The sequence below is a fragment of the Pelmatolapia mariae genome, linkage group LG1, assembly GCF_036321145.2.
Source record: "Pelmatolapia mariae isolate MD_Pm_ZW linkage group LG1, Pm_UMD_F_2, whole genome shotgun sequence".
Classification (NCBI taxonomy): Eukaryota; Metazoa; Chordata; class Actinopteri; order Cichliformes; family Cichlidae; genus Pelmatolapia; species Pelmatolapia mariae.
The window spans coordinates 27485112-27504183 of record NC_086227.1 but is presented as its reverse complement, the minus strand read 5'-3'; the positions used below and the strand labels follow the sequence as shown (position 1 = coordinate 27504183).

The following is a 19072-nucleotide window of genomic DNA, read 5'->3' as shown; positions in this document are numbered from 1 at the left end:
ATGTATTTTGTGGTGGTTTGCAGAGTGTCTTTGTGCACTGCAGAACAGGCAGAAGTTACAGGTGTTTCATTAATACACACAGAGACACATGAAACATAACATTTTCCCCAAATCTTTTTTTTTTTTTTTGACACAACCACAAGTTTTGTGTGACTCTGTTTGAATATGTCACTATATTATGAATCTGTAATCTCTAAGCTTTAAATCACTGACATGCTTCTTTTAAGCTTTGTCCCATTTGTTTCATTTAGTCAATAATTTTCTCTCATCCTAACACTTACCTTTTTCCTTCCCTCTGTTTCTATCAGCCCCCCATTTATTTTTTAATTTTTTGGCCAACCACTGACGCAGGTAGCAGCTGAAAAAGCTGCTTGTCTGGACTTACCTAAACACAACATAGATGTGTGGGTTAGCGAGGTGTAGACATTGTATAAGTGTGTATGTGCTAGAAAAAGCAAAGAGTGGGTGTGTGAGTGGTTTGTACCCCCTGGTGTTAAGAGTCTCTTGACCGTTTGCTGACACTGGCCCCCCCACTGTACCTGGACTGTCAGCCCTTCTGTCTACCTGTCCCTGTCTCAAGCATTTTCACACGTACACACAGATGCGTGTAATGTTCAGTTCACTGGTTTGACTACTGCCTGAGCTCATTACGAATTTTTAAATGAATACATTTCCATGTGCACTCACGCCACCATGACATATTTGGAATAAAGGTAGTCTTCAAAACGTTCAAATAAACAAACTCATATAAAACAGGAGAACATATCGACTTACAAATGCACAAAGATGCTCCCTGACATTTTTCTCCTGCTGCCAATAGAAGTCTTTCTGTTAAATCTCTTAAGGTTTGTTGTCATGAATGTGGTCAGCACATTTTTTAGAGGATTTAAACGTCTCTATGTGAGCAAATCTCTCTCTTGCTTTCACACGCCTATTGCTTTCCTTTCCATCTTCCATCCTTTTTCTCTCCAACTTCTTGGATGGATGGATAGATGCACAAAACTGAAAGACTGCCAGAAAAATGTGTTTAACGTTATTTACCTAATTTACATGCATTCACTATACAGTTCAGTCTCTTTTCTAATACTTTGCAGTTGTCCCCTGCTCTCTGTTCACCCTCAACATAATATGGTTTGGTATATCACAGCATCCAGTATATTTTATGGTGCTAGAGTTAGCTAATGTTTAAAATAAGCCAAAGCCTTTAAAATTGTGAGTTTAATTCATTGTATAAAAGTCTGATTACTAATTTAATATCTAAAAGATGAGATACACATGGTGGGCCTCATTCTGCAGCCATTCTAGTAATTAATTTTGTATCTCCTCCTAAAGTTACTAATTTTATTGCTTAATAGCAGAAGCCTAGACTCATCTAAAGATTTGGCATCCTCTTAAACCCTCTTATCCTTTCCTTTCCTTTCTTCTCCTCTCCTTTCCTCTTCTCTCCTCCTCCAGGGTACATGACACCTCTGTCTTTCTTATCCATCTTTAAGTGGTAACCACGGTAACATCCAATCCCCTGAGAGATAGGTCTAATTAAATTAGGACTCCTTTGTGTCAATTAATTAACGAGACAGAGAGGGAGACAGCAATAGAGAGACCAAGATTGGGCAAGAGACAGTAAAAGAGTCGGAAAGCCAGAGAGTCAAAGTGAGCAAGAGAGGCCTTCTACTCAAATGGCTTCTATAAATTAGTCTTGTTCTAGAAGAAAAGGGGGAAAAAGTGAGTTTAGCAAGCCTAAGAATAACAAAAGAGTGAATACATGGACACTTAACACGTACATACATACAGACCCAGCCTTGTAAATCAAAGATCCATCTCCCTCCTTCTTTTACTATCTGCTTGCATAGAAGGAGATACGAGTCTCATTTTTCTTGCCATCATTAACTACTCAAAGAGGTTAAAATCTGTCTTTATTTTTTGTGTAATGTACACTATATTGATACATACTTCTCTCTGTCAATTCTCACAGGTGTTCGTCTGGACAGGGTTCGCGGTGGAAGACAGAAGTACAAACGCCGGATAGATGCAGACAACAGCCCGTACCTGAATCCACAGCTGGCTCTGCCCCCCAAGAAGCCATGTAAGAAAACACACATGCAAAAAAAACAAGCTCTGACTACAAACAGCATGTAAGATGGTGCTTTTCTCTACAAAGTTGACATGGGATTTTCAAGGACACATGCGTGCTGACTTTAACAACTAGATGTGCAGAGGATCTGATGTTGTGTGTGGAAGTAACTACAAAATGACGGGCAACCGACTGCACACAAAATAATCTTCAACAAAATATCGTATTACCCTAGTAGACAGTGCTCAAGCAATAACCAGGAGTCATTGTTTAGAGCCCATAAGTGAAAGGAATTGCTTTTCCATCAGTTTCTGTCCTAATGGAGACAGTTGGACAGTAAAAACGTTTCAACTCACACACACATAAACAGAAACACAGTAGTGAGAAGCCCATCTGTTTGGGACCATGTTTATCTCCCTGTTTCTGCTGCTACCAGTTTGGGATCATAACATTTTATATGTGTAATATTTCACCATAAAGGTATTCATTTAGCACCGGTTGGATTGGCTGCAGTTTTTTAAAGAACAAAACCGCAGCCAAAGCCTGATGAGTAAAAATTAACAAGGGAAAGAATGAGTGAGAATGACAGAGAGACAGGTAGAGACAGAGAGGGAGAAAGACCAAGCCTAAATAAGGCCGTTTCTCAGAGAGAGAGGAGGGAAGAGGGGTGAGAGAAAAGGAGGGAGGGAGACCAGCCAGAGCCCTAATCCGGATTAAATCCAATCTGGCAACCGCATCAAACTAGAGTTAGCTCTCTAGCTAACCGTCTGCCTCCACACACACGTCACACACACACACACACATCCATATGCAGTGCAGATTGAGCAGTGTTTAGCAGCTTGGTCCCCAAAGCCCATTTTGCTTAAAGCTGGAGCATATTCTGGTTTAGGCCAATATGCTGAATGGCTGCACAACAGCTTACTGGGACTTTTGCACTACTAATCATTGAAATGATGGGATAATGTGAATATGTGTACACTGTGTGTGTGTGTGTGTGTGTGTGTGTGTGTGTGTGTGTGTGTGTGTGTGTGTGTGTGTGTGTATTTGTACTGTGTGTGTTTGCTTACACAAAGCACCTGTGAGCTATCTGAAGGCCTTCCTTGGCAGGCTATTTAATTTAAAATTATATTTAACTCTTTTTAGTCTTGTTAAACTATTCTTATCAGGCATCATAATTTGGAAGAGAATACAGGAAAAAAAATATGTATTTAGTCGGTGCTATTTACATCTGTTCCATAATATGAATGATTATTTTCATGAAGATAAATCTGTCCAACTTAAAATCAAATTTGCACATTTTAAAAAATACATTACAGTTAATATAGACTTACTTTATCTCTCTTGTTCATTCTCTCTCTCACACAGTCAATACACACACGTTCTGTCCCTCGGTCTCTCCCTCAGATACACTCACACAGCCTATCTATCTGTTGCCCAATCCCTAGCTTCAGCGTCCCCATTGATTGTGTGAGAACAGAACAATAGCCCAGGGTTTGGAAATGGGCTTCCATTGATTCTAATTAGGGAAACATTAAATAAGATTTACCCACAGATACTGCAGTATATGTATACACTCACACACTGTGTATGTGTGGGTGTATGTAAGAGAATTGGGGGTGGTGGACAGTGTTAGATCAATACACAACTCATCCCCACAACTCTCTTTCACTCTCTCTTGCTGTTTATCTCTATCTAGCTGTCGCTCTCTGGACTGCTCCTGTCTGTCTTTTACAATCTGTTCATGACTCACTTTCTACCTTTCTATCTTTTCCCATTTTTTCATTGCTAATCTTGCTCTCTTTTTCTATCCTTCACTTCACTCTTGCGCTTCTATCCTCTGTTATTATTCCCATGCTTGATTAGTCAGTGGATTAATTTGGAAGCAGGGTATCAGTCTGTTACTAATGGGCCATAGAGGTCTCATCACCACATGTCACCATTACCGGCTGAGCCGTTTGGCTTTCAGTGTTATCTTTCCCTGCTGTATGTATCAGTGAAACTTCTTAAGACCGTCTTACAAAACAACAGTTTTGGGCATCTTGGATCAACTGGCGATAGAAGGCTATAACCACTGGAGAATCGCTTATATTTAAAACATTTCAATACCTTGTTTGATTTTTTTTTTTGTGCAGTCCGTTTTTATGTTTTGTGCTAAACTTTAAAAAGGCTTTTAAGATAAGATCAACAAATGACATTTGTGTGTTTTTGGCAGCTTCAAGGGTTGAAAGGTTTTAAATTTACATATGCTTAATTGCAACGTGAACATCTGAAAATTGTGTGTTGATTTCATACTCCTAACGTTTCATACTCCTAACATTTCATACTCCTAACGAGTCTAAACTTACATCAGATGCTTCATTTTTGCATATGGGAATACAGACAGGTGAGAAATTAAAGGGAAAAACAGCACCATGTGACATATTGGTCCAAAATCTGCAATAGTTCTTCAGTGGGATGGCTCCAAGGTGAAAGCATACGATTCACATCATTTTACGGAACAATTTAGTGACCTAGGTGATCATTAATTTGCAATCACTGTTCACTCCAAGGGGAAATGTGGTCCCAAACAATGCAAACAAAATGCACCCCCTATCAAAATAGATCCACCGGTTCTCCTTCATTGCAAGAGTCAAGGGCTCAGATTTTTCCTTTAATTTGTCCACTGTGCGTGTTTGTCTTAAATATAACTTAAGACGTATGTGTTACCAGCAGGCCATCATATGAGATTTGCACATGACCTTTCACATTTTTGTACCGGACTGGGGTGAAACAACTTGTAGCCTTACACGACAAAAATTCACCATTTCTCTGTCTCTGTGTCTTTCTCCTTGTCTGGTGGTCATGTCAGTTGCCTTTGGCTGCCTTGCAGATAACAAAATCGTATCTCACCTGCTGGTGGCTGAGCCAGAGAAGATTTATGCCATGCCGGACCCGACAGTACCAGACAGCGACATCAAGGCCCTGACTACGCTGTGTGACCTGGCGGACAGAGAGCTGGTGGTCAACATTGGTTGGGCCAAACATATTCCAGGTAGGGAAAAAGAAAATTCTCCTGTGCCCTGTCTCTCACAGGTTCATTACTAAAAGTGAGGAATTTAAGAATTTAATCTTCTTAAACTAACTTAAACTAACCTCTTTTCTCTCGTAATCTGATAAAATTTGGAACTGGAGTACAAGATCGCAAAATTAACATAATAACTCAAGTGATTCAAGATAAGGTCTATGGCAAAATGTTTAGCTTTTGTTTCAGCGAATAAAAACTTATTGAAAGGTTTCAAACAGGACTATGCTGAACATCCATACGTACATACACAAAAGGACTCAAATATATGCACAGGCACACATGTAATGTAGATGTAATTTGTTGTTTTGAGTCATGCCTGTGTTTCTCTGTGCTTACCCTTTTTACAAGTAAGTGGATCAAGTTAGGCAGGTTATGTACTGGGCTCAGAGTGCATGTGGGCATGTACGTTTGTGTGTGTGTGTGTGTGTGTGTGTGTGTGTGTGTGTGTGTGTGTGTGTGTGTGTGTACGGGTTCGTACTATCCTGGTGGGGACCAAAATCTGACTTTTACTATCCTGGTGGGGACTTTCTGCACCGTGGGGACCAAAATCCAGGTCCCCTTGGGGTTGAAAGCAATTTTCACACTCAAAATGCGGTTTTACTGTCAGGGTTACAATTAGGTTATGGTTAGGTTTAGGGTAAGGGTTAGGGTTAGGCATTCATTTTTAATGGTTAGGGTTAGGGTAAGGGGCTAGGGAAAGCATTATGTCAATGGGATGTCCCCACGAGGATAGCAAACCAGACATGTGTGTGTGTGTGTGTGTGTGTGTGTGTGTGTGTGTGTGTGTGCAGCTTTCTGTATAAAGTGAGCGAAGCGCAACGATTGCTTGGCGGAGGAGAGAAGATGGCGTGATTAGATGAACGAGGAAGGCAATCCACTGCTCACAGAGAAAGATAGAACTCTTCATCTTCCCTGTGTGTGTGTGTGTGTGTGTGTGTGTTTGTGTGAAGTGAACACCTTATGAAATCCTCACTGTTTACAACGCTGAACACCTATCTAATACTCACACTCACACCAAGCTCACACAAACACCCATACATGTCCACACACAAAGTGATCTACTGTTCACTCTGGTTGGAAAGGATTGTCAGAAAGAAATACGCCTCCTCAATGTTCTTTATCAGCCTCTTACACACACATGCACACAAACACACACGCGCACACACACACACACACACACACACACACACACACAAAGAATAGAGTCAGATAGACCTGTTAACCTTTTTTCAGCCATCTTGTTCCACATCTTGTTGTGCATGTGTGTGTGCGTGGTGACTCTCTGCAGGTTGTACATGTGAACACACACATGCACAAGTCTTTGCTCTCCATGGTACAGTAATTTTTTTAATCAAATTGATGGAGAGAGACAGAGAGACAAAGAAAAAAAAAAGACAGAGGCAGAGAGAGGGGAGGTGAAGCCAATTTATGCTTCATGATATGGCTGCGATGTGCCGCATACACACACGCGCGCACACACCCATACACGCACACAAAGGCTGCTAACAGTGGTAACAACGTGTCAAGGCAAGCGCCAGGCAGCTAATTTGAAGTCATTAGATGTCTGCCGTACTGGCAACAATTTGTTACGCTCTCACACACACAAACACACCCAGAAAAACACATCACATACACACACTGAGTTAAGAGCCGTCTGTGGATAGCGAGGAGCCTAAATTGTAAACTAATTTAAACATCACTCAGCGTTAGAGAGGCTGCCTGCAAGACAGGCCCCCGGATAACAAGGCTAGGGTACGCGCGTTTGTGTGTGTCAGTGTGTGTGTCATGTTTGACACACACAATCACCCGACGTTAGAGACTTTTGACACCACACACACACACATATTCACGCATATCTCTTTGATTGGTTCTTTTATTCTAAGACTTTTGTGTGTGCACGCTGATTTCCATACTGATATGGCCTTATGCAAACATTTGATATGTCATTAGGAGAGGAAAATGAGGTTTCAGACACACTGAGTGTATCTGGTTATCCCACAAGGAATCATGCGCGTGTACTTCACAGATCCGCGTGTTTCAAAGAGAGTGATGAAATGCGGGCAAATATATAAACACAGATGTTCCACAAAAGGCTTTTTTGCTGATTCAAACAGTGACAACACATAGACAAATGACTCAAATGTGCACGCATTTTCATACAGTGGTACGTGAGCAGGAAACGGTCACACTCTGAAACTGCGGGCCTGTGGAAATATCAGAAGTTATTATTCAGAAGCCATGAAAGGCCTTACCGTCCAATATTATGGATTAGTAAAGAGAAGATCTCATTTTAATAGCTCTCAAAGAGACAACTCCAGTTGCGTATTAGGCTACATGTCATCGTCAAGTGTGTATGTGTGTTTGAAGGAGGAAAGAAGAGCAGTCAGGTGAGAAGAGCGGGGGAAGAACAGCAAATATTTAAACAGGAGCAAATGAGAGAGTGAATTAAAAGAAAGAAAGGCCATTCAAATGAGCCATTTATCTGTCAGTAGAATTAGTCTTTTCATCCTTTTTTCTTTCTTCTTACTCTCTCTTTCTCTCTGTCTTTCTCTTTCTCTCTCTCTCTCCTTCCATAATAGCTAAATGACTACCGGGCAGTCATACTAGCAGCTCTTATCTAGACTCATGAACACAAAAGAGCAAGACAGACAAGCGAGCACTTGACTTGACGAAAGAGCAAGGAACGAACAAATGAATGAATCAACGAATGAGAGCTAGAACCTATAACGCAGTCTATTTTAACAGAACTAGAGGCCTTGCCATTAGTGCTTTTTTTTTTTCACAATCCCCCTCCCCTGTTCTGTCTTTATTCAAGAAAGAAATTGCTCTTGGGCCACCCCCCACATCCCCTCCACTATTCTCTTGCTTCCCTATCTCCTCTAACTTGCTCTTTCTTTTCTTACAGTCTTTCTTCCTCTTTTTCTTTCTTTCCCCTTTCAATTTTGACACTCGGGATAAGCAGTCTATGTGCCAGCAGTAGCACGGCATGATTGAGTTGTAAAAAAATGGGGGATGGGAGGTGAAGAGGGGTTTGCCATCGGTTCGTTTATTTAATCGGTCTTTATGGAGATAGAGGAGAAGGGGTTTGGACTTTGGTGGTGATGGAATAACAGGTGAGGAACACAGTCCTCTTCCTTCTTGTTCTGCATACTTTTCTCTTTTTCTTTTACATTCACTGTCTTTAATATGTCTCTTTATTGTTTTTTCCCTTTTTCCCCTCTATTCCTCTTATATGGATTTGGAGATGAACTTGGGGCTTAAAACACTCTGTTGTGAGCATAGTTGAGGTTCAGCTGTTATCACATTCGCAGTGTGCTTTAGCTTTTGTACTTCAAAAAAACTATTTTGAATTTATATATCAAGCGTAATGAATCTCTTAAAGTAATTTTGTACATTAATTATATGAGCAGGCTTATTCAAAACAAATAACACTGTGTAACGTTTACAGCTGAAGCCAGTAACCGCCTGAGAAAATTTTGACTTATGCTCTTTTTTTCTGTTTTATCCCCTAGTAAATAACATATTCCTTCTTCCCTGCTAGTTATTACAAATGGACATTTATTTTATTTTTTCTCTTATACCCTGTTCTTTAGTAATTTATTGCAACTGTTACCAGACTTTATTTCATTCTTGAGAGATGTTTGATTGCTACCACAAATGTGGCTTTCGGGGGGGTCTCTTTATTTTATTTTTTCTGTTCTATGTTGATGATTATTCAAAATATAATCTTATTTATACAACTTGCCATACCAAAAGTATTTTAGTAATTGATTAGAAACGTACACAAGTATAATAGTGGCAAAGTTCAGGTGTAGAATAACACATGCGTCGAAAGAACAGGAAATGGGATGTGAACAGTCTAGATAACCTAGATACTCCCAGAGAGCATTTAACACAATACTGTTTTGACCCATTGGCTAAATACCCCACCCCCCACCCTTCCCTCTTAAAACTATCCTGTGACGTCCTCCTTTTGCTCTCTATCCCTCTGTGTCTTTCTGTCTCTCCCTCATTTTCTCCCCCTCCCTGACCTGACCTCCCACCCTCTCTCTCTGTGGTATTCTTAACCTCTTCATTATCAAGTCACCATCATTTCTCAACCCCTATCCCCTCCCATGGTCCTCTTCTCACATCCTCTCAGCTAGCGACCACTGACTGGAAGGCCAGTGCTCGTTGGTTTTGCTTATGTGTTCAGATTGAGCTCTATATATTGGAAGAATGTAATTGACTGATTATCCTGATCGCTATTTGAAATGTGCCTCTCTACAAACGTTGACATATCACAGTAAAGCAGCCAAAGAGGAAAGTCGCCCTTAGATTTTGTAGCCAGTGTTCATTTCTTCTGGTGTTTCTGTTTGGGACATGTTTTAAATGGCTTTCACTTAGAGATTTAGCCAACCAGTCGAGCAGTTAGCCGTTCTGTCTGTTAGTTAGCCAATCAGTGAGTCAAGTAACTACACAGCCAGTCAATCAGCCAGAGAGGCAGCCAGTAGTCAGCAAATATTGATTAATAGAAGTGTCCTGCTCCTTTTAGCAAATCAAATGTTGAGTCTCGGCAGTCATGGGGAACCTTTAGACACACATACATATACACACACGTACATATGGATGCTTGACTCTGAAACTGCAGCTCACTAAATTAACACTGACACACATTATAAGACTTCACAATGAGCTCTGAAAGATGCAGAACAGCTCTGTGTGCGTGTGCATGTGTGTGTTTGCTCACATCTGTGCGCATGTAGAGTGAGACAGATGTAAAAGCCCAGACTGGTGATGTGATGATGTCACTCTACAGCCCTCCTGATTAAGTCTGGTGATGTCATCAATCAGCAAAGAGGTTGCTCCGCTTAGTAACAGAGTGGTAAATCAGAAGAAAAACAACCCACACAAACAAGTGAGCTCTACTGGCATCAAACTTCTAAAATAATATTATTGCCTCCTTTTGTTATAATTTTCTCCCTCACTGTTCATTATTGTGAATTCCCTACTACAGTTTACAACATTTCTCCCTCTCAAAGATATTGCCCCTAAGATGCCATGAAATAAACGCGCGGAAATACACATGGAAACAACTAGACGCACAAGCAGATATGCCCCCATTCTGTCGGCTAAGGCTAGCTCACCTTGACAGTCACAGCATGGTGGGTGCCTTCTTAAGCACAAACACAACACACAAAAAATACAGTGCATTCACATGGACGTACACATATAGCTCACCATACAGACATTATATTTTTTGACAGTGTAAAAGCAAACAGAAATACAGATGATTTAAAACTTGTGCTCTCATTTATTCTCCTAAACCTTCAAGTCTTTACGTGCATAACATGATAAAATGTAATGTTTGTGTGGAAAACGATGACATTTAAAACAAGATTTATAACAGCAAATGTTTTAAAAAATGTTTTAATGGTAGAAAACTCCTGCGAATTCCTGAGATTTGCCTGAATGGAGAGTAAACACCAGTGATCTGTTAGCCAGAAAACAAAGGTGTTGATACTGGACATTTTACATTCAATCACTAGATTTTGTTCCTATGCTTATAAACTCACTTTAAGTGACAATAAAGACTCTACCTAATCTATATGCTGATGGGGTCAAACTCATAAATATGACTTTATTAGAGTTTGATTTAGATTTAGTATTTGATTTAGTTCATTGCCTTGGTCATTCTTGCCATTGTTATCGAGGGTCTCAGGGTCTTCAGTACGTAATTTTTATGTGTGTTTCTAGTCTCTGTTGATTTTCTCTGAGCTCTGTTTGGCGTGTTTGATTTCCATTTCTGCTCATCCCTGAGCTAGATAACACATTTAGAGGCTGAGGTCTTGGTTTCAAGTATATGTGTTTGCTCATGTGAGCGCATGTGTTTGTCTGTTTCGTTGTCCACATTCATGCAAAAGAGTTATCTTATTTTCCAGTGCACCAGCACCATGATTTCCTCTTGCAGCCCATACAAACAAACACATCACTGTTTGCAGATGAAAACAAATATTGATGAAATCAAATTAGGAAAAGAATATTTGATATCTGAGCTTAATGTTTGGATTAAGTTGGGCTTTCTTTATTGGATTAAGCCTGTGGGTATTGGAAGCATGTCATCAATATGAGAGAACAGAGGCGAAACCATTTTCATTTCTTTGTACGCTGCTTTTTTCTTTCTTGTCTACTTGGTTGTAACTTTTTTCTTCTATTCACTTTTTTTTCTTTTCATGTCATTATGCAGTCTTATCAACTGACTAAATGTTTTAAAATCAGATCACAATTTGAGCTCACAGATCTGCCGATATCAAATAATTTGACAAAGTAATGTGTAAAAAATAATTCTTAAATTAATCACCTTCATATCTGAAGGTAAAACTCTGGGTAATATTTATATACTACAGTATATTGATGTAATATTAAAGAATCCCGTCTATATTTACATTGGCTATATATCTATTTACTGCATTCTCTACACTGCCACATATTTGTCAACAGTGTTTCCATAAAGACGATCCTATGATCAGACTCAAACACCCAACTTCAGGTGGTTACCTTAAAAACGCAGAATAATATGTACATTCACATACACACTGCCACTGTGATAACAACAAATAAAGTCTAAGTCCCAAAATCTGTACTTCCTCAAGCAACCGCTTGGCCTGGCTCAGCGGTGAGTCCACAGAGATTCCTTTGTTAAAAGGCCTAGTTAAACGTGTCTACAGTCTGGTAAGAGAAAAATAATCTTTGGTATGTCACCCTTTATAACAACTACAAACTAGGGGCATGGCCCCCTTCACTGTGAGGTAACGGACTATAGCCACAGCTGTCTCCTATGCTTCACCTCCACTAATGCCTTCCTGTAAGGCACACCCCATCCAAGAAGTTTGCGCTCCATTTACTGAGTAAAACTGCAGTATTTTATTTGTATGCAACTTAGCACTAATTATTAGGAAGCTGTGTGTCAGTGCAGTGAGTGGATGCTTAAAAACCAGTGGATGATGTCATGGTGGCTACATCTATGTATGTGTCACTCAAAATAAGACCCGAATCAAAAAATGAAGTTGCATGAAAAGTAATGGCAGTCCGGAACAAGAAAACTAATAGCAGTGCGTTAAGACTCACGCTAATTTTAAAATTGATGTCTGATGAAAATGTGTTTTTGGAACGGCCTCTCATTACAAGTAATTTTAATTATTGTGATTCTAATTTCTAAAAGGAAAAAGAGTCACACATTTCTTCAGTGGATAGATGGGTTTCAGTTCAAGTAAAAGCTCAGCGGTCCATTGCTGTTTTTTTTCTTATTAGTTTGATTACATTTGCAAATCAAATTCATTTGTCTATCAGCCTTTGAGACACAGCCCGCAATCTGAGTACACTGACTAATCTGCATCAAATAATATCTGTCACACACAACACACACACGAGAAACAAGCTGCATACATTGGCGCACACCAGCCTGCATACACAAACACTTACTTCCCTGGGCACACAAACATACGCTTCTAAAAACACATACACATATTCATAAGGAAGCACTGATACGTAGTGAATGCAGACAAATGCACACATACGCATACATGCACAGTTTTATAATATGTGAAATCAGACGAGCAGTAACAAATAAATCAGCACACCATCTGAGCCCATCATCATCTAAGTCATTATTAGCAAACAGTCAGCTTTTACTACTTTCAATTTGCTTGTGTGTGTGTGTGTGTGGTTGTCCAAGAAAGAGAGAAAGAGAGATGATGTGATGTGATATGATATGATATGATATGCTGGCGGGGCATAAAGATAGATGATCATAATTACGCACAGGCCAAACTCCATTTCAAATCATCATCATCCTATTCTATCTGTTGGAGCGCACATGTACACACACACACACACACACACCAAAAGCAATATAAAGAGTTCACACACATACAGGGATCCAGTGACACCCACACACACACATAACACACCTATGCCTGCCACAAATCTAGTGGAAGGAGGGACCGACTTGTCATGGCATCACATTATTTCTGGCGGTTCATGCAAAGTTCACAGACAGGCATGAAATAGTTATTCTCTAGTTCCTCTTTCTGCTTATCTATCCACCTTTCCTCATGGTTTCTGTCTGCATCTTCCATTTTATTCTTTTTTTATTTTCCTATTTGCTGTCCTAATTCTCTCTTTCTCCACCTATCATTGCTCCTTCACTACTTATTTCTTTTCCCTTTCCTACTGCTTCTCCTGCCTTCTCTTTCTCCTCTACTTCCCTTATCTCCCATTCACGTTTGTGTTTATTTGTTTATTCCTTACCCCCCTTTGTTATTCTATTGTTTTCCTTCCTGTCTCCCTTTGCGCTCCTGTTTCTTCCACCTTCCTTCCTCCTGCATCCATCGTTCTTAAATAATGGCCTGGAGGATTCATCCTTTCCATCAGACAATAAGCAGGTGGGAAAATAGGATTGGAGCGTGCCTGTCACCAGCTGGGAACAACTTATGGCCTGTGCACACAACACACACACACACACACACACACATACAATAAACACTTTAGGGCGGTCCCTTTGCCAAAGTGTTGGATAACAGTTTTAAAAGATCATTTATGATGAATTCTGAACAATTCAGCCATATTTGAAATAATTTTTTAAATCATCAATTTTCATAACGATTCATTAGTTTTGTACTTTTGTTGTTGTTTTTTTAAACATCCAGAGATCAGTCAGTAAACACTGGCAAACATTAAGGAAAAATGTGGTTTACACCACTGGTTGACGAGTGGTCGCATGCAGTCACTATGTAAAATTGGTCAAACAGTGGTATGTGACACTAGACTGAAAATCCCTTTATAATTCCTTGGTTGCAGGAGTTTTCTGTTGTTTTTAAGGAAGGTGCAGACTTGTCAGCAAAGAGATGAATGGTAGTGAAGCTTTGAGGCAGTCACCTTCAAAGCAGAATGTGTGCCTTTTAAAAAGGGATGTTTTCCCATTTCTGGTGTGTGTCGCACTTTTTCAAGTTTCAAGTCACTACTGCTTGGTGAATCGTTGGCAAGTGTTTGCAAACAAGTTGGTGTCTTCCATACAACCACAGCTATCTGCTAATGACCAAAGCAATTACAAGGACGTTTTTGGTGAAACTGATTTTCATCCAGCAAAAGCCAGCAACCTGCAGCAATCACTTGCCAACCAGTGCCAGAAAGCAGTGGTTACAAAGGCCTGTGTGACTGAGGCTTGCGCTGGTGCAAAAATAAGACAATGCCAAATTTGCTTTGTTTTTACTCTACGCACATTTGAATAGATGTATTCCCTCCAAAAAGGGAGGATATATGTGCTTTTCTTGACCTTTTGACAAACTCTGTTACCACAAATGTTTTCAGATCTTTTTTTTCTTTTCTTTTCTTTCTGCTTGAGCACTTCAGTGATGTTTTGCCACCTTTGCCACCTGCTATAGGGCAAATGACTGGGGGTTATGGTCTCAGTGCTTCACTGTGCACAAGTGCATAGAACAGACACACAGGGTAGTAATAATATGTGTATTTTTGTGTCTATTTAATCTTGATGGGATGTTTCATCTGCAGACGGCTATCACAGCTGGCCGCCTTATTGTCTGGGTGAGAGAGATTGAGTCAGTGAGTGAAAGTGTGTGTGTCTGTGTGTGTGGTTTTTTTTTCAGTTTCGCTGTTAGTCTGCATGCAGGTGTGTATACCAATATGCAAGTTTTTGTTTACTTATTGAATAATAAATGTATTTTTATATATCATTATATTTTATATGTATATCTATATAACCACTATAGACCAACATGGCATTGTGTACATTTGTGTGCATTGTGAATGTGTGCTGTCCATCAAGCCACACACATAGCCGTACCAAACCATTGGCTTGGTTGCTGATGATGACATATGAGTTCCTGGCCCTGGTAATGGCTGTTAAATCTCATAATTACACGCTTCTTTATTGCAATGCATAATGACCCCGCAGCACTATTGGACAATTAATTAAGATTTTCAGCCCAGGCTTTTTCAGGCCCAGATGAGGAGGTGGAATGAGGTCTAATGTTCTTGTCTTCAAGCTACGACATTATGGTATGGTGCTGTAGGAAAGAAGGCTCTGTGTGCATTCGTTTTCATCTTTGTCTTTATTTCAGTCTTTTTAAGTCGCTCTCTCATTCTTTCTGTTCTCCCTCTCCTCATTGCTCCAATTGTTGAGCCCTTCCCTTCGATGCTTGTCCTCAATGATGATATTGGAGACCATATCTCTAATCTGTGAATGGTAAATTAATCCCTGTGGAATTTCTGGGGTCCTCTCTCTATGGACAGCTACGGGGGATTAGGAAGATAAAACCAACACAGCCTTATAATCTCATATACTGACACAAGGCATGTACAGTACAGGGACCATTGTTTTAAAGCCAATCATCAGCAGGTTTCTACTTCTTTATACATCAATAGTGCTTAACAGAAAAAAACAAAGTCTGTTTCAAATTTTTACCTCTTTTGAACTCTGTGTTCTTACTAGATATATATTTACGTACTTTTTAAATAAGCATTCATTTTTGCTGTTTGGACAATGGATTTTTTCCAGAGTGTTGCAGGATATTGTTTTGAAAAGATAATCCACCAAAGGATCAATAGACTGTCACAAGTCATGTAATTGGACAAGCTGAGAGAGTAAATTCAGCCAAGATAGATGGATAGATTAAGTTGGTGGCAATTAGGAGAATAACGTAACAAAAAATAAGTTCAGTTGCCTAATACAATTTCATTGAAGAATAAAGAAATTCATATATAAACACAAGTAATATTTACATATCTTACAATTTCAACATCTTAATCATTTTTGTCCCTGAAAGTGTTGGTCAGCAGTTTTATATGTGTTTTGAATTTGTGTGTGCCATGTACAGACATAGTGAGTTGGTGTGTAAGCTGCTCAGCTGTGTGTTCACATGGTTCCCCTGACAAATTTGTGCTCACATGCACATCCTCACAGACACACACACAGAGTGGTCATTCCTGCCGTCATGAGCATTATATTGATGGGAGGAAGGAAAGGTAGACGGTGAGAGAAAGATAGATGGACGCAGTGAAGAAAAAGTTTTTAAATAGGCAAATGAGAAATATAATCTTTGACAATATTGTATAAAGTTCTCAGCATTTATTTCTCCAAGAAATTCTCAAATAGAGCCGACCTCTGTCACTTTAGCGGTGCTCTTCATTCCCTGTGAAGTCAAGAAGGCTTGGCCCTGTGGAACTTGCAGTGTACATGCACACATACACACTCCTTGACATAGCCCTAGTGGAGCTAGAAGTGGGTAATTAAAATGTAAATATTGATATTTTATTATTTGAAATGGCTCCACTGCAATGCTCTTAATGTCACTCCATCTGTCGTCTCCACGGAGACTTGGGGTTGCCCTCGACGACCAGCTGCCCCCACCCAAGCACCCCCAACCACGGCAACAGCTATAACACTCGACAACCATCTCTGTGTTGCAGCATTTCCATTTTGGGTCTAATTAAGTGTTAAATATTAGCACCCGCAACCACAGAGGCAGCTCGCACCACACACATACACACACATGCGCTCATGACACTCATCTCCACTACAGCAATGGTAAGATTTTAAGTGTTAATCTTGCAGTGCTGCTGATGGTGTCTAATGTATGCAATTAACAGTCAGGCAGGGCTGAGGGTTTGGTAATTAGCTGGCTGTTCACACTGATTAGAGGCTACCGCAACCCTATGACTGCTCTAGTCTCTCCCCCAGGCCACACGGAGAAAGGAGGGGGAAAAGAGAGGGGGAGTAAGGAAGGAGAAAGAAACAGAAAAAGATATTTTAGCCAACAGCCTGACAGGGGATGAAAGTAAAGGTAAAATGATTTTGTGCGCAATATATGTATCTTAAAACCATATTTGTATATATATAATGTGTTCTTTATTCTTGTACTAGATGTTGAAATCAAATACAGATAAAATATGGCATTTATGGCATTTCATTCTTCGTTTTTAACAAAATTGAGCCTCAATCTCATATAGTATTCAGCAAAACATGAAAGAAACAAAAAAAACAATGAATGCTATGAATATTTCCTTCAGTATTGTCATTTTTAAAAGTCTCCAAACCTGTTTTAACAGTGTTTTAATTGAAAAATACTACAAAGAATAGAATGTATCTTTCTTTTTCCACATATGTATGGTCAGGTTGAATTTGATACCAGTCACAAGAAAGGAAGGAAAATTTCTGTATTATAAACACACACACACACACACACACGCACACACACACACATTTGGTGGATTATTTCACAGCTTATCTACTTAATTCATAACAGGACAGTAACATGACTGTGTATAAAAAGAGCACCACAGAGTTGGCAAATTGTTCAATGGTTTAAGAATAGTGTTTTCTAAAAAAAAAAATTTTAAAAAAGAGGAAAAACGTGGCATTTTGTGTCTTGCTTTTGAACACTCTTGAAAATCATTAAGCACTATTATTGCTGCTTGTATAGGAGCAATGAAATCTTGTTATGCAAGGTCCAAAATTTTGGATTCAAATAATTTGGATCAAGCTTAGCTGACTGAGGTTTAGGTGAAAAGGTTTTTTTTGTTGTTGTTTTTAGTTTTTACAACTTTTGAATGTTGGTTGTTATGGGATAAAGATATGAGGTGGCTTGTTATCAATGCACAATTCGAGCGCTCGATCCATATCTAACCTGCTGTGAAGGAACCAATAACAGTTGCAGGGAATTTTTTCACATTTTGCAGCAACCGTCACCTGAACGTCACAAGCTTATTAGAGCTGAGAGTTGAAAGGTCAAGGTCACTGCAAGATCCAGAAAAACAGATACTTAAGTAACTTAAGAATTCATACACTAATATCACATTTTATATTTATATTTTATATTGAAAAGGTCAAATGTGAACTTCAATTTGGAATCATGAATTCTTCATTGCAGTTACATTACAGACAGTGTGATTCTGGGCAGGCATGGATTTAAACTACCACACGAGTTTGATGCAGTGACATAATTTTGACAGTGTAAGATATGGCTTGACTTGTGCGCTTAAATTGCGCTTCCATATAATGTCATCTCTAAACATGATGTTTTGATAGTCCAAATAGCCAGACACATATGTGTGTAGGTGAGTATGTGTCCTGTGTGCGAGTGTGTCTTTAAGCCCCTCTAAATTAGCTGGTTCTCTGGGTAGATTTGTTTCCATCTCGTTGCGCATCTCTGTGTAATTGGGTCAGCTGGTGGATGTGTGTTCATTTGTGTGTGTGTGTGACAGCATTTGCCAGTGTGTATCTCGTGTGCGTATATCTTGTGTGTGTTGTTTCAGCTTGGCCAAAGCCATCACAGGGGGTCCGTGTTCATTTTGGCCGGCGTCTGGCCGTATGGTACAGAACAGTTTGAGATGTGCGCACGCACACACACAAACACACACGTACAAAGCACCACAAGGGAGCACTTGCATTGCACAGCATGCAACAATGTGTGCACATTTAAACACAAACACATACAGAAAGTGGAATGAGTGAGCGCACGGGAGCCACGTAACACAGTGTGCATACAGAACAACACACACACGCAGGGTAGCGATGTGCTGGTAACTGTTGGAAACTTCACGTGTCCTCATGCAATCTCTATCTCAGTGGGCCAGTAGACTTAAATCTGTCCCCTGCAGAACACAATACGCGCACATGCTGAACATAGACAATCCACTATTCCCCTGTCACCAACAAAGCACAACTTGTTGGTAACAGAAAACAGATAGCAACGCAGTTCTCGCTCAAGAAAGATTCGCTACACTATGTCAGATTATGGCGAATATGCACAATTTGGCAGTCTTTTTGAAAAGAAATAGCTATGTCTCCAATTTTCAGCAGTTAATAAGATAACATTTTTTTTTATTTTACGTGACCTTCTCTTTGTTTTGCACAGGTTTACACTGTTGCTCCAGTGTTG

At 39.7% G+C, this 19072-nt stretch overlaps 1 protein-coding gene across 6 annotated transcripts in view; it reads left to right on the top strand.

The window, feature by feature from the left end:
• The window catches only part of esrrga (estrogen-related receptor gamma a), a 114223-nt gene that overhangs the window by 80184 nt on the left and 14967 nt on the right, over window positions 1–19072 (top strand). For 4 of the 6 annotated variants that reach the window (XM_063477635.1, XM_063477597.1, XM_063477590.1 and 1 more), the window contains exons 5-6: window positions 1973–2083; window positions 4920–5102. In XM_063477635.1, coding sequence (XP_063333705.1) covers window positions 1973–2083; window positions 4920–5102 — 294 coding nt within the window. The remainder of the gene's footprint in view (window positions 1–1972; window positions 2084–4919; window positions 5103–19072) is intronic. The other 2 variants (XM_063477616.1, XM_063477607.1) reach the window with 1 other exon arrangement.